General features: G+C 50.9%; 7 protein-coding genes across 7 annotated transcripts; 4 read left to right on the forward strand and 3 right to left on the reverse strand.

Annotated features, from left to right (window-relative positions):
• Positions 1-9: 9 nt before the first annotated feature.
• HER10_EVM0005201 (uncharacterized protein) lies at positions 10-1,014 on the forward strand (the record flags this gene model as incomplete). Its single annotated transcript, XM_035474824.1, has 1 exon — positions 10-1,014. The coding sequence occupies exon 1, from the start codon at positions 157-159 to the stop codon at positions 1,012-1,014; it is 858 nt and encodes a 285-aa protein (XP_035329312.1). The 5' UTR covers positions 10-156.
• Positions 1,015-2,959: 1,945 nt separating this feature from the next.
• HER10_EVM0005050 (enoyl-CoA hydratase) lies at positions 2,960-3,884 on the forward strand (the record flags this gene model as incomplete). Its single annotated transcript, XM_035474675.1, has 1 exon — positions 2,960-3,884. The coding sequence occupies one exon, from the start codon at positions 2,960-2,962 to the stop codon at positions 3,803-3,805; it is 846 nt and encodes a 281-aa protein (XP_035329292.1). The 3' UTR covers positions 3,806-3,884.
• Positions 3,885-4,494: 610 nt separating this feature from the next.
• Positions 4,495-5,853, forward strand: HER10_EVM0004575 (arrestin; the record flags this gene model as incomplete). The annotated part of the gene is made up of 1 exon (XM_035474211.1): positions 4,495-5,853. The coding sequence occupies one exon, from the start codon at positions 4,495-4,497 to the stop codon at positions 5,851-5,853; it is 1,359 nt and encodes a 452-aa protein (XP_035329232.1).
• Positions 5,854-6,176: 323 nt separating this feature from the next.
• On the reverse strand, positions 6,177-7,958 carry HER10_EVM0009412 (cytochrome P450; the record flags this gene model as incomplete). Its single annotated transcript, XM_035478900.1, has 3 exons — positions 6,177-6,348; positions 6,417-7,654; positions 7,728-7,958. 3 exons carry the CDS (start codon positions 7,956-7,958, stop codon positions 6,177-6,179), a joined length of 1,641 nt encoding a protein of 546 aa, XP_035329855.1.
• An 897-nt stretch (positions 7,959-8,855) lies between these two features.
• On the reverse strand, positions 8,856-9,926 carry HER10_EVM0006814 (oxidoreductase; the record flags this gene model as incomplete). Its single annotated transcript, XM_035476389.1, has 1 exon — positions 8,856-9,926. One exon carries the CDS (start codon positions 9,924-9,926, stop codon positions 8,856-8,858), a length of 1,071 nt encoding a protein of 356 aa, XP_035329529.1.
• A 610-nt stretch (positions 9,927-10,536) lies between these two features.
• HER10_EVM0009918 (oxidoreductase) lies at positions 10,537-11,339 on the reverse strand (the record flags this gene model as incomplete). The annotated part of the gene is made up of 2 exons (XM_035479389.1): positions 10,537-10,890; positions 10,947-11,339. The coding sequence occupies 2 exons, from the start codon at positions 11,337-11,339 to the stop codon at positions 10,537-10,539; spliced, it is 747 nt and encodes a 248-aa protein (XP_035329917.1).
• A 1,650-nt stretch (positions 11,340-12,989) lies between these two features.
• HER10_EVM0007217 (uncharacterized protein) lies at positions 12,990-14,120 on the forward strand (the record flags this gene model as incomplete). Its single annotated transcript, XM_035476779.1, has 2 exons — positions 12,990-13,340; positions 13,411-14,120. The coding sequence occupies exons 1-2, from the start codon at positions 13,109-13,111 to the stop codon at positions 14,118-14,120; spliced, it is 942 nt and encodes a 313-aa protein (XP_035329580.1). The 5' UTR covers positions 12,990-13,108.
• Between the last annotated feature and the right edge of the window lie 699 nt (positions 14,121-14,819).

Consider the following 14,819-nt stretch of genomic DNA (forward strand, 5'->3'; position numbering starts at 1 on the left):
TTGTTTTCCCGACTTTTCTAAAGCCAACGGGTTATCCATCTCCCGCAAAGTAGTGTAAGATTCTAAGGTTGCGGTTCTTATCTTCATACGTGTTCAATCCCCCATATCGCGTTTTCGACAACCGTCTACAAAGCTTCGAAGACCAGGCTTTGGAAAATGCGTGTTGGTTTTCTGGGTTTGGGGGTCATGGGAACTCCGATGGCCCTGAACCTCGCTCACAAGTTTCCACTGACCGTGTGGAACCGGACTGCTTCCAAATACCCAGCGCTCACAAAAGTTGGCGCTAAGATCGGCGATACACCGGCGGTGGTGGCCCATCAATCTGATGTGATCTTCACTATGCTCTTCGACGGCCCAGCGTTAATCTCGATTTTCAACAACGACTTTAAATCGGCACTCTGCGGCAAAACTTTGATAAACACGAGCTCGATCCCGTTGGAAGTCAGCAAACAAGTAGCGGACCATGTTCACAAAGCGGGAGGCAACTTCCTTGAAATGCCGGTCAGCGGCAGCAGAATCCCGGCGGAGCAAGGCAAATTAGTGGGTCTTATGGCCGGCGATCCGGCCGTGGCGGAGAGTATGCAGGCGGTGGTGGAGCCGCTTACCACCGCTGCCGTGTATTGCGGGCCAATCGGCTCAGGCCTGAAGACCAAGTACGCGGTCAATCTCTACCTCAACACCATGACGGTCGCTCTTGCAGAGTCGTTCAGTCTCGCTCGGGCGCAGGGCCTCGATCTCGATGCTTTCGGGCAGGTACTCGACGCCGGTCCCATGGCTTCCGCATATTCGAAGATCAAGGTCGCCAAGATTCTCAATGGGGATTGGAACCCACAAGCATCTATGAAGGATTGCTACAATAGCATGCAACTCATCACCGAAGCCACGAGGCGGGCGAACGTACAGTCGCCTCTGGCAGAGTTGTGTCGTTCGATTTACGGACAGGCGAGCGATGCCGGCCTGAGCGAGCAGGATATGATTGCGGTGTACAAAGTCTTTCAACCAACCTCATCTTAAGGAATAAATGCAAGAGATACTTGAGATCTCTCTCAGACAAAAGGAGCGTTGATCTTTGTGTATGTGTTTCATAGAGTAAAGTGACAACAGTCCACATAGCTAAGGAGGCTTAATCTATCGAGGCATCATCTCTTATTGATGTTGTTTCCTAACAAATTTGATGGCAACGTGCCTTTCTTACCCTGTGGCTCTGTGTGAGACTCTTGTGATGCAAGGGGCCAGCCTTGCTATCAAAGATGCAGTTGAAGCCAAGATTGCTGGATCCTCAACGCTTGAACAGAGATGTAAACTCTTGGGGGTACCAGTCGAGACCCCTGTAGCTTGTGCCTCAACGAGTATGCTGTGAATTCTCCTTCAACTCCACACTCCTGTATCAAGATGCAGCACAAACCAGCAACAACTTAAGCTTGCCAGAATCATTCCAACTTCTCGGGCGTTTAAAGGAAGCGTGCTCGGCCTATGAAGCCCATGAATTTCCGGGGCTCCTTGAACGAGCCTCTACCCTCGAGAAGCCCGAATAACGGGTGAAAGATAATACCAAGAAACCGACAGTATGACATCGGACCCACGTAGAAAGATAGCGACTGTCCTCGATGCAGAGGTCTAAGCCCATGCACAGGAAACATTAAGCATCTACTCATCTACAACTCCAGTCTCCTCGAGTAGTCTGTAATACCGACAACTACACGATAGAACATATCAAAATAGCAAGACCGGAGGGTACTGGGCTCCGAACGACGAGAAACAGAATGAGGGACTCGATCTTATCCACCATGCTCTTTAGATATTTCTGGATCACCGCTTATCTTTCATTCCCATTGACAGACACGATAGGCCTGGATGGGTGCTCGATGTTGGAACAGGAACCGGAATTTGGGCCATTGACTTAGGGGACCAGCACCCGAAGTCTAAGGTCAATCCAACCTGGCTGGGTACCATCGAACGTCGAGTTTATCTCAGACGATTGCACTTTGAACTGGACTTGGTCGGCGAGAAAATAGGTCGGACTTTGCTACTTGCCAGAGATACAACATTGAGAATCTCTTACAAGAAACTGGAGTCGTTGACATCGTGGAGCAAAAAACGAAGGCACCACTTTATGAATGGCCCAGCAACCCAAAGCTAGAGGAAGCTGGGGACTTATCCCGGCTTTCAGTCCATGAAAGTCTTTCTGGTTTTGGCATGTATCTTCTTACACAAGTCCTGAGATTGACACCCAAAGATGTCGGCGCATTGATATCAGAGATGCTTAAGGAGTCCTGGAAGAAATCCAACTGCCTTTGGTCCGAAGTCTAAGTGTCTGATGATTCAGGCTTGAACCTCATGAGCTGTCTGACCTTCTGCGGGACAATTGTATATCGAAGAAAATCAGAAACCAACTAGACCGCCTGTCGGATTCCGCGTTGATTGGAACTGCTTATGGTGTGTAACCCTTTTCCGGGGGCTTGGAGAGCTGTCAACATCCCAGAGCTCGGGCTTGGGACAGAGGCCCATCCTTGTGCCTGACGCTTGGCGGAGTGCCCTTGGAAGATCTACGAAAAGGTCTTCCAGCGAGGAATTTTGCAGCTAGTTTAACAAGCAGGTCACTTTTCTGGACCTATTCACCTTTTTAATGAACTCTGAATCAACCCGCGTGATGAACGTCAAGAATGAACGATACTCGGTTGCCGTCGGCTCAGCTATCAACGGAGTAATCCGAGTGTCACATACCTAAGTGGTTGAACCTGGATATTTGGAGACCGTCATAGTCACAAGACAGCTCAAGGTTTTCGGCCATGATCATAGCGGGGAAGCTGCAGTAAGACCGGTCAAGATGACGTAGATAGAACCGTGGAAGCGTTAATCATCTCTGAAGCTGACCATTCTCTTCGCAGGGTCGAAGAAGTTATAATTTCACTCTGACGTCAAACAAAAAGTACTGGAGCTCAATTTAACTTGATTTGAAATGGCGCATAATGAACCACAAGCAGTTCAAGTGACCAAATCATCCGATGGTATTACCACCATAACCATCAACCGAGAGCATCGAAGGAATGCAATTGATGGACCGACTGCTCACAAACTTACCGACGCCTTCTTAGCTTTCGAAAACGACCCTGTCCAGAAGGTTTGTGTCTTCAATGGAGCAAATGGCACTTTCTGTGCTGGTTTCGACCTCCATGAAGTGGCAAAGTATGGGCATGGGTCTGGGAAAGAAAGCTACAATGGGCCCATCATCGAACACAGTCATCGAGTTCGAGGCCGCAATATCGGTCCCATCGGCCCATCGCGAATGCAAATCAAGAAGCCAGTCATCAGTGCAGTATCAGGGTATGCCGTTGCCGGAGGTTTGGAACTTTCTCTTCTCGGAGACATCCGTGTTGCTGAAGATGATGCGGTCTTTGGAGTCTTTTGCCGACGGTTCGGCGTTCCTCTCATTGACGGCGGCACTGTTCGCCTACAAGCCATCGTGGGCCTCGGTCGAGCCCTCGATATGATACTCACCGGCCGCGGAGTATCCGCAGAAGAAGCATTGCAGATGGGCCTAGCTAATCGGGTTGTGCCCAGGGGCCAGGCTCTGGCAGAAGCAACAAATATTGCTCGACAATTGCTGGCGTTCCCACAGGCCTGCATGAACACTGACAGAACGAGCTGTTACTACTCGGCATACAACGCTAGCTCATTTGAGGATGCTCTGAGCAACGAATTCGACCAGGGAATCAAAGTGATCAATACGGAGAGTGTTCAGGGTGCAACGGAATTTTCCAAGGGAGCGGGAAGGCATGGAAAGTTCGAAAAGGCCAAGATGTGAGGCTTTGGCTAGATTGACGGCGGGTTGGAAACTGGCCGGGTCGAATTGCCGACATCGGAATGTGCAAAATCTAGGGAGCTTAGCCAGCACATAAACCTGGCTGTTTTGAACTAGTGAAGGGCGCAGAATGTCATATGGAGACCTTGTCAAGAGTGCACTCATTTCGGTGACTGGGGCGCCAAGTGGCCCACGTATGGAGCAGGGTGAGCAATAGCCTTGGAGTTGGGAGTCAACTATGACTACCATCCATGATAAATGTTCAAATTGTCCTTCACTGATTGGTAAGAAAAGTAGAGTCGGCAGGCGGATTTGAGAATCCGGACAGTTTCAGCTAACCAACGGAATGGATTATGATATTGTTGCGGAGTAGTCGGCGTAATCGGCGTAGAGTCAAGCACACGAGCAGCGAAGTTTTTGCAGGCTTGCACACATGTAAAGATGAACCAGCTGACCTATCTGAGAATAGAGGTGTGTTATGGATCTTATTCTCACAGCATCCATAATTACTTTGGCAGAAGTCATATGGTTTAGCTTTCGTCCAATCCCATGAACTTCAGAATGTTGCAGAATCCCTTACCATGACAGCCAACCAAGCTGGCTCCAATCACCGATCCAAGCCGTCAGCTTCAGCTTTCAGATCCAGTGCTTCTGCCGCACTGTCAGGCGGAATATTCAATGAGAAAGGAACCATGCGAGCAATCGGAAATAAAATGATATCGATGACAAAACTGATCGGCATGCCAACGAGAAGTGACGTGGAAGTTCATGTCGACAATCATTACACCTCGAAGATATACTCCGCAGGATCCCAGGTTTCCGGTACCGTCAAAGTAAACACGCAACAAAATACAGCTTTCGGGTTCGTCGAGATTAATCTTCTGGGAAAAGCCATTGTTCGACGGGAAGATGTCCACGTCGTGACCGAAACGATACAGACACTCTTGAAGCTGTACATGCCTGTGTCCGAATCAGCTTACCCTTCAACGAGGTTATTCAGACGTGGACACACTTACTCAATACCCTTCAGCTTCATCATTCCGCATCAACTCACCAGCAATGTATGCCAATACGAAGTCCAAACAGAAGCAGTGCGACACCACCATCTCCGCCTGCCGTCTTCATTGACCGGATTTGAGAAGAATGATTTAGCAACAAATATGGCAAAGATACAATACAGTGTGAGGGCCAGGGTTTTCAACATCGACGAGAGTAGTCCCGTAAAACTACCGGCACCGATTCTAGAGTCTGAGCATCCGATTAGCATCCTCGCGCCATCCCCGGAAGATCCGCCCCTAATCCTCGACGAGAACGACCTTCATTACGCCCTCGAAAGTGCCAAACCTGTCAGAAAGAATATATTTTCTGTACCTACAGGCCAGATCAGGGCCAAGTCATCCCAACCCCAAGCTATCCGTTTGAGCTCTGATGGACACGCGGCGTCCAGCTCGTCAGCCTACATCGACCTTGCTTTCTGCCCTACGGCGCCAGATATGCTACCGCCGCAGGTCAAGATCAAGTCTACGAGTATATTGGCGCAAAACTGGGCTTCTACGCGACCAGCACAAAGTTTTCCCAACGTTGGCGTAAATCGAGAGCCAATCACACTGTCTACCCCTACTATCGTCAACGCCACAAACATCACACCATGGATTCAACATGTTCACATTCTGGAGGATGGGAACTCAGGAAGAACTAAGGGAGGTAATCGAGGATCGAGAGACATCACGGTGATACGCAACAGCAGCACCCAGGATGATGGTGTACCAATCACATATACATGTTCGACGCAAGTCGATTTCGGACTGCCAACCTCAAGTCACGTTTTTCCGCCTACGTTCCACTCCTGCTTGATCTCGCGGACGTATACTCTTGAGATCAAGGTCTCGGCGGGAGGAGCCGAGCTTCCTCTGTTGGTGCCTGTCCAAATATTCATGGAACAAGAAGGTGGACGCTCTCAGGCGTCCACAGAGTCGGAGTTGCCTAGCTGGGATAATGTTGGAGGCGAAGCTGTCTACGCACGTTTGAGGGAGCATCGCCGAGCGCTGTGAGGGAACATGAATCCCCATCGCTAAGCGGCCGAAGCCAACCGGAGACGACGAGTAGGCCGCTACAGAGAGTATGATGCTTTAGCCAACTTCTTCGTTTGAGATTCGGTGTGGTTGGACGAGAACCACATACATAAATCATGGAAGAAAACAGGAAGGGGCGGCTTAAAAAATGCTAGATACCAGGGACAATGAGGGTAAAACGACGCTATATTGATATCTTGTGCACAATTAAGTATGTCGAGTTCTGTAATCCAGTCCTGTCCAAATACGCCAGTCATTCATGATATTCGTTACCATCAAATAAATCGCTGTCACCATCCTATCTATACAGTGCCTTTCCTGCGCTTCAGCTCGATCTTTGCGTCAACAGGAGGGACAACAGTGACGCCGACCCACTGGTGCTTGGGCCTCTCAGCCAGCGGCTTAACGTCATAATTGAGGAACAAGTTGGCAACTACCATCTTCAGCTCGTGGGCGACGAAGAAGCGGCCAGGGCTGCATATCGTTAGTTCTGAGAAGATGGCGGCTATAAAAGAGAGAGAGAGAGAGAGAGAGCTGCTTACCAAGCGTGTCGTCCGTGGCCGAATGGCAGATGAGCATCACTCGTTGTGACCATGCCAAGGTTCTTCAACCTAAGCCCCTCGTCCAGGTTGCGTTCAGACTGCGGTTTCGCCTCGTACTCCTCCCTCTTCCTGCTCGTCCGGAAGGCGTCGTACTCCCTCGCGTTGGGGTTCAGTTCGTCGTCGTGGTGGAGGCCTTCGAGGTTAACGGTGAGAAACGTGCCTCTTGGCAGATGCCACCCCTCCTGCTCGTTGGTGATGCCCTCCTTGGCAATGACCTTACGCTCCATCAGGGTACAGCTAAAGTTGCTGAGTCTTTGGCTTTCACGGATTGCGCTGTCAAGGCGATACAGCCGCGATAGTCCATTCTTTGTCCAGCTGCCGCCCTCCTCGCGGAGAACGCGTTCTGCCTCTTCCCGGATACCCTCGATATAGCCCTTCGCTGGGTCGGAGCTCAACAAGTCTAGGACAATGCTGTGGCCGGTAATGACAGTCGTGTGGATCGCGGCGAACTGGATAGGCAACAGTCGCTTCGAAATAACGTAGGGGTCAAGTTCGAAGAATTTCTTCTCAGCCTTTGCCATGCGGATATCCCAGGTGATGAAGTCTTCGGGCGCAACCCAGCTCTCGTAGGCCGGATCCCCCGCCTCCTTCCTTGCCATATCGTCGAGCCGTTTCCTAATTACCGGTAGGCTGTGCTTCGAGGCTTTGCGCCAAAGCCACCAATTGGGTAATGCGATCAAGGGTCCGAGGATGGGCAGGATGGTCTGGGGAACCATGTGCAGCGCAAAGCAGTTGAGAATGACCTGGTCGACGAACGAAACCATAGCCTTGCAGAACTCTTTGGTGCGGCATACGCCCTCTCCCACGAGCATGCGATTCGTCACGGGCGGCACGATCGTCAGCCAGGCGTCCCAGAGGTTGAGGGTCTTCCAGTCCTCGGTATCCGTGCCAAAGGCCTCGTCGACAGCGACGGAGACCTCTTCTTCAATCGCGGGGATCAGTGTGCTCAGGTGGCGGGCCAGACTCTTATGGATTACCAGAGTATGCCACACATCATCGGCATAAACCTTTCCAAGGAAGTTGTAGTCGCTGTAGAGGACATCGTTATGCGCTTCATGGGCGGAAACGACTGAGTCGGGGTACTCGAGGAGCCATTTCGTGAGGGACTGCGGGAGGATGATGTCGGGCGCTCTACTAGCGGCAGCGGGGACTACGAATGCGCGGTTCTGCTTGTTGTACTACATTGTCACATACAAAGTCAGTGTCTCTTCAAGCCTCACCAAGTCGCTCGCGCTGGGAGTGATAGCATACCTTCTTATAGCCCTCAATGACCCAGTCTCGGTAACGAAACATGTAGTAGTAGAAGTTCTTGAAGCGTGCGACGGTCCCCTTCCCATAGCCCACAACGGGAATGTTCTCTGGGTATGTGGGCTTCCATGTGTGATCGAGAATGAGCAAACCAACAAAGACGATAAAGAGGGAGCTGAAGACGCGCCCAGGCGTCAGCGACTCGGTGATTTGGGCGTGAAGACTGCCCGCCATGGTGACGTAGTGTACAGCAGGGCTATCGTTCTCTGAGCATCGTCGTCTCTAGCTTGCAGAGAAAAGAAACTGAGATCAACCCAGAGTGTAGGAGTAAGACGGAGATGTGTAGGTGGAACTTCGGACCTTAACAACAGACCGCTCAGGAGTCGACGATTGGTAATGCTGGTTTGGGCTTCAGGTCATGACGCGCTGGCTGCATTGGCGGCTAGGCTAGAGCCTGTCATTTGGACGGGACTTGAGCTGCCGGCGGATACCTACAGCTCTACTTTAATCAGGTAGCTACATTTCTTCTTCAGCTGCCTCCAATAGTCTCTGACAACGAGCAACATCCCCCTCCAAAGTTCCTTATTATGCCCCTCGCTGGGCACCGTTTGCTCCCCACAAGAGCTCTTGATTGGAACTTTGGGAACATGTCTGTCGAATCCTGCGTGCTTAAGCGAGGCACGCTGTGACCTGTTTCAGGTACGTGCCGTCTCATCTTTGCTCTGGGTCGTGAGGTGACCTAACATGATGGCACCGCATTCGCATACAGATCATGTTAGTGCAGGTTCGTGGAGGGGTGGAATAGCATATGCAGGGTATCGCTTCCTCTTGTCTCGAACCTTGCTTAGAAAGGCTAGGTGAATCGGGGTGGTCTCCGCCATCGCACTCGTATTGGCCGTGTTTCCCAAGGGCAAAGAAGCCGAAAAGACATAAGGTCATCCTTCACACAAACCGAGAGCTGTTGAATATCGAACGAAAACGAGTTTATTTTACTCAATGCCTGTCTCCCGTGCAGCACAGGGGAGTCATTGGTGAGCTTCTGAAGAATTGAGTTGGAAACTTCCAGCCCTCCATGGATTCTCCTTGAGAGCAGTGAAGGCCTTCATCATTTCTGCATGTGGCCATCCCTTATCATCTCAATGAAAGCTTGCCCACCCTTCCGGCTGAGCCGGACGCCCAGCAGACTCGGCCGTAAACGCACTCGACAGCGTCGAATGAGCCTCTGTCAAATGTAACCCAAGTCTTTCCAGCATCGAGCGTGATGTCGGAGCCAGATGGTCCAACTGCGACAGCCACCCCACACAGCCCCGGGGCCCATGATGAGCCCGATCGATATCCGCCCGGAAACACCTCCGACGCGGTCCAGGTCTCTCCGCCATCCTCGGACCATGCTGATGTATGGAGGGAACCATTGACCACGTTGAAGTCGCCTCCAGTTGCAATGCCGTTTTGCGCGTCTCTGAATCGTACCGAGAACACCCCAGCCGAGGCACCACCCGCAATCCCACTGCCCGAGACATCCCATTCATAACCGTCTGCGCTCTGGAAGACCCTGCCGGGATCGATGCCACCCGATGCAAGATACCAACGACCCGCTGCGGTAGAGATGCAAGTCCCGCTGGCTGCAAATCCGAATTCGCCATCTAAAGCCGAGGGCATGCCGCTGGGGTCCACGGTGGTCCAGGTGTTACCCCCATCGAGCGTCTCAATCAATCGGAACTTGCCATCGACTGGGTCGCTCACGGCAATGCCCCTCTCATCGTCTTCAAAGTCGACGCAGTTGAAAAACGCCGATGCCTCCTCATTGGCAAAACTCTGTGTCCAAGACTCTCCACCATTCTTCGTGATATAAATGCGCGAGTCCGCTCCTTCGCCAATAGATAGGATGATTGCCTTTTCGGCCGAGAAGGCCTGTACGTCACGGAACTGCAGGTCGGCGTCTTCGGTCGACAATTCGGGACCGACTGATTGCCACGAAGCACCGCCGTCGGTGGTGCGAAGAACCGTTCCTCCTGTACCAGACACCCAGGCTATTTGGTCCGACACGGGCGACAATCCTCGAAATTGTTGTTGACTGTTGACCGGTAGAATGTCCCATTTCAGAGTCAGGTTCACGTTCCGCTCATGGACACCCCGCGTCACTGCAAGAGGGGACGCGCTCGCGACAAGAGTTGAGATGAGTGCAAGGAGGTACCTCATCATGGCAGTACAGAGTTGGGATTGAACAGTTTGATAGGGGTGAGAAGAGAGGATCGTTCAAGAGAACTAGGTCTGTACCTAAAGTGCGTATAGGTGTCCAGGCGGGGTTTAGGTGTCCAGGCGGGGTTCGGGTTGGTTTGTGGTATACCAGCCTCCTTATTTCGTTCATTGCCATCTCAGCATCCTTCTTGCAGATCACTGACGACCTTCCAATTTGGGCCACATCGTCTGGCGATGTTTCTTCGTCCGGACCCACTCACCAGTCCCATGGTCCTGGTATCTGCCATCCTAGAAACACGATCGCTTGTGTCCTCGATGCACTTATTCCCAGCCTACATTGTGTGTTCAAAACACTTGATTTGGGTGGTGCTTTGCAATTCTCTCTCATCGTTTTCTTCACTTATTGGCCTTGGCTAGATACTCAATCATCACTGTGCAAGCTCCAGAAATGTGTGCGTAGTAAAAAACTCAACCACGGCTTTATGTTGTTGATTCTCAACTATCACAGTCACCCTTCAATTGATGGTATGTACACATGCACCAAATATCATCAAGTACCAAGTCCTTCCTGCTCTGTGAGAACTTTGGGAGGTCGTCGTCTGTTCAGCTTCCATCACTTGCCTCCGGTAGTGAATTCGCCGTTCGCAATAGCGTCAGTGATCTCTTGGTCGGCGCTGAAGTAGACCTCTAGATCGCTGCGTTTTTCCAACAAGAGGTCTACTACCATGCGGCCAAACACGATCTCGCCAGCTTCCCCCAAGTGGGTTCTATCGGTGCTAGCCAGATTATAGTACTCGGCGTTTTCCTCCCCTATGGTGTTGACATAGTCGGTACTCGCGAGGTTTAGATCAAGCCACCTAACGCTGCTGGCCTTTGCCGCTGCGATCGTTTTGCCCCTCCATTCAGCAAGATCTCGAACCACTTCGCCATCTTCGAAGCGACGGCGAGTAAGAGACGTGATGAGGATCTAGGCATAGTATTAGTCGCCGTATTTGGTACACTGCAAATGAAATGCGAACCCACCGGAGTCGCCCCGGCGTCCTTGAGCTCGGTAGCGATATTAACCAGATTGGCCCTGAACTCATCCAAAGTAAGACTCTTCTGGTCATTGTGGCCAAACTGGACAGTGACAACTGGCTCATAGTCTGCCCTGGTGTCGTTGATACCCTGCAAGAGTGAAGCCCAGCGGCCGTTTGACTTCCAGGAGACGGTGGTAGAACCACTCTTGCCTCTGTTCTCGCCCTCGGCGGAGTCTTTGAGGTAAGACAGAAAGCCGTCACCCCAACCTCCATTGACCGCCACGGTGGAATCGCCGATGAGAAAGAAATACGGCGGCTTCTTGGCTCGAGTCACCGCCGACCCCATGGCCATCGTCGCCGCCAATGCGAGAATTGATGTAAAGACGGTGGATCTCATTACGCGAAGTTTGTAAGCTGGAAAGCTAGCGATGGCGAAGTAATGGTGGTTTTGTTGACGATGCCTGAATGTACTTGTTTCATCGAGCTCGATGACCTCTCGAGATTCTGAGAGTTCTTCGATCTGACTTGCAACATTTTATAGCTTTGATAGTCCCCTAATACGTCTCTCATGAGCATCACGACCTCTCATCTTTGAGGTCTCCCATGATGGCCACGGACAATATGATGGCTGAGTCCACCAGTTGAGTCCCAACCTTTCGGCCGAGAAGACATGTCGAGCTGAACTGACGCCATCTCATGCACATTATTGAGCGTAAACGCGGGGCCCCACGGTGAACTTGCCGGCATAAACCGTCTTTCTCGGAGCAAAGGAAACTTTTGCGTCCACGATCAACGATGCGCCTATCCAGGCGAAACATTTGTGCCAACCCTTTACTGCAGCATTTGTGACAAATTGGAGTTGCCTTCGCTTTGGAGGAGACACCCGCACAATCATTGCCCCGAAGTGGCATACACATACTGAACTACATCCCTGTGGATGCTGTCTTCGGGCTAATGCGGGTCGCTCCGTTCAACCGTACCAGGTTCCTAGCCAGCAAGTGTGGGTGTTTTCAGGTGAGCCGTAGTGATCGTCGTCTGCGCGTCCAGATCTGCCGGACTGGCGGGGCAAGTTTGTCGGATTCCAGGACCAGTATGGGAAAACAAATTTCACATTCCGGACGAGATGTCCGATCCGTGCAGTTTATCCATGACGAGATTCCTGGCCTGGAAGATTGTTTCCCAACAAAGGACGTCTCCATGACCTGATATCCCACATTAGGATGATGAGATTGAAATTGTTTCGTTAGATACACGAGTGTTGATAATCTGAAGTGTGGATGTAGTAAAGGTATGGAGCTTTGCTGTTTCGCCCTGCCTGGAAGCAAAAAGGTGAACTACGGAGTATTTGAGATATTCATCCGTTTCTGCCAATTCAGATTCACTCAAGCCAGGAAAACATTCACTACAATGATCTTCCCACCTGGAGAAGACATAGGAGTATGTAGGTTGAGGTAACATGCGTTCTCAGGACACTATTCCACATGGGGATATGAACGATGGCGTAGGCCCAAGGCAGATGCGAAGCGATGAAGACGTATTTTAACTGAAACCACATCTAATTAAAAACATCTGCCGTAAAGAGGTTTCACGGATAAGGATGGAAGAAAGACCAGGTCCGATCATCAAAGCATGGCGTCCTCGTGGCAGTAGGCTAGGATCAAGTCCAAAGTTACCACCGTGCTCCAACTGTCAGCGTGTAAGCGCGCAGGAATGAAGATTTCAGGATCGGCGTAACGCCTGTTTACTGCATTCTGATGGGTTTCACCAATACGCTAAACTTCTGAAAGCGTGACTGTCATCCATCGGATTCCCACCTGGGCTCTTAGCGTGGAGATGACTATACCTTAATCAGACCCAAACCCCTGCTTTAAGAAGCGTGCCCACATCTCAACATGCGGACTGCTCCGTCAAACAGACACAAGGGGCATCAAAGGGATATCGAGCGAAGAAGTCTTAAGAATTTTCAGGGAACTATTTGAAGTCTCGAGGTAATAACCGATAGTCCAGCTTGATTAATGTCTTCAACTTTTGCTTTCGCTCTTGATCATATACTTTTCAGTGTCGTCGCTCTTTACGCCAGCCTGCCTGCATCTTGTTCGCTCATTTGAGAACCGACCTAAGCCGATCTTTCTATTCTCTTCTCCAATCTTCCCCTACCTTAGCAACATGAAGGTCGCAAACATCTTGGCAGTTGCCGGTGCAGCTGGTGCCTACACCGTCACCATCGTTGACAAATTCATGTACAAGAATATTGATCCTGTGGTTATACCAGGCCAGTACGCCAGCCACATGCACACATTTTTCGGTTCTGATGCTGTGACGTTGAACACAACCACCTCCAAAGAGTTGCAAACGGGCTGTGCCACAGCGGTCAACCCAAACGACTACTCGTCTTACTGTAAGTCAAGCTCTGTCAAAGAGATAACCTCTATCAAGTTAGGGAAGACTGTTTGTTAATCCGAAATTAGGGGTTCCTACCCTTTTTTACAAAAACAGAACCGCCACTGCCCCAGTTCCCATCAGTCGATTCAGTGCCTACTACGTTGCAATCGAAAAGGCAGAAGTCGCCATTCCACAAGACTACAAGGCTGTCGTCGGCAACGCCTCCGCAGAGTCCGAAGCTGATACCGAGCCTCTAGCGGGCATCCAATGGTTTTGCGAGGGTGGCCCCAGCATAGGGAAGGACGTCAATGGCTTTCCATCCAAGACCTGCAACACCCATCTGCAGACGATCCTCCTGTTCCACGACTGTGTCAACCAAGAGACACTCGAATCCACATACTCAGGAACCCAACACTGGACCGCAAGCAGCAAGCCTGCCAACCGCTGCCCTCTTGGTATGAAGAGGATGCCCCAACTGCGCTTCAGCATCCGCTATGATCTTCGTAAGGCTTTGCCTGACGGCTGGGAGGGGACCGCCCCTCTGGAACTGGCTTGCGGCCCCGCCTATTGCACACACGGCGACTTCATCAATGGATGGCTTCCTGAAGCTGCCGAGAACATGTTGCTTGCAAATTCAAAGCGGGATTTCGCCGGTGTAGATGGTCCTGCAGGCAAATACAGTGCTGGATCTGTCTGCGGTGCTCAGAACGCCACGGACGCTGATCCGGAGAACGGCACTTCCGACTATCTGACCAGCAAACAGATTCTCCAGAAGCTCAAAGACCAGAGGGCTTGATCGAGTGGATTTTGTTGTATTTGTTCGGCTTGGTCAAGCTTTATTGTGTGCACTTGGATGCCAACTTTTCCTAAACAAAACTGATATCGTCTGAGACGACGAGAGGAAAAGTGGTCTTTGCCTCTAGATCTGCGAAGACCCCTCACGTCTATCGGGAGTCGCCCTATAGACTATTGGATTGATTTCTGTGCCTCTTAAACTAATAGAAGCCTTAGTTGTGTATTTTCTTCACTGCTCTTGTATTACTACTACAACATTACTTACCTTACTTAGATCGATAATGATTGGGCCCATCCGCATTCCATGCCTGAACACAACTCTTGCGAAGATTGTGCATGATGTATCACCTATGCAATCCTATGATTGAACTCAAAACGCAGATCCTTATGCGAACTGTAGCGGTGAAGTGTCTTGAGGTCGGAAGGCTGGATTTACCTTGGTTGCGTTGAGTGAAGGGGTGGTCTCATATTCACCGTGTTTGTTGTTTACAGCCATTCAGTACGTAGTTTGTATGTCAGTTATCTGGTACAGTATGGCTCACCAACCTTTACAGCGTTAGACACCCAATAGACCACGACCTATGTCCTAGGCCTATGTCCTAGGGTGCTGTACCTACCTACGTGGCGGCTTTACCACAATCAGCCAAGACATGCGTAAACGAACCTCGTCATCGGAAGGAAAAGGCACGATTTCATTCTG

The sequence above is a fragment of the Colletotrichum scovillei genome (genome assembly GCF_011075155.1).
Source record: "Colletotrichum scovillei strain TJNH1 chromosome Unknown Contig00009, whole genome shotgun sequence".
In the NCBI taxonomy this organism is placed as follows: Eukaryota; Fungi; Ascomycota; class Sordariomycetes; order Glomerellales; family Glomerellaceae; genus Colletotrichum; species Colletotrichum scovillei.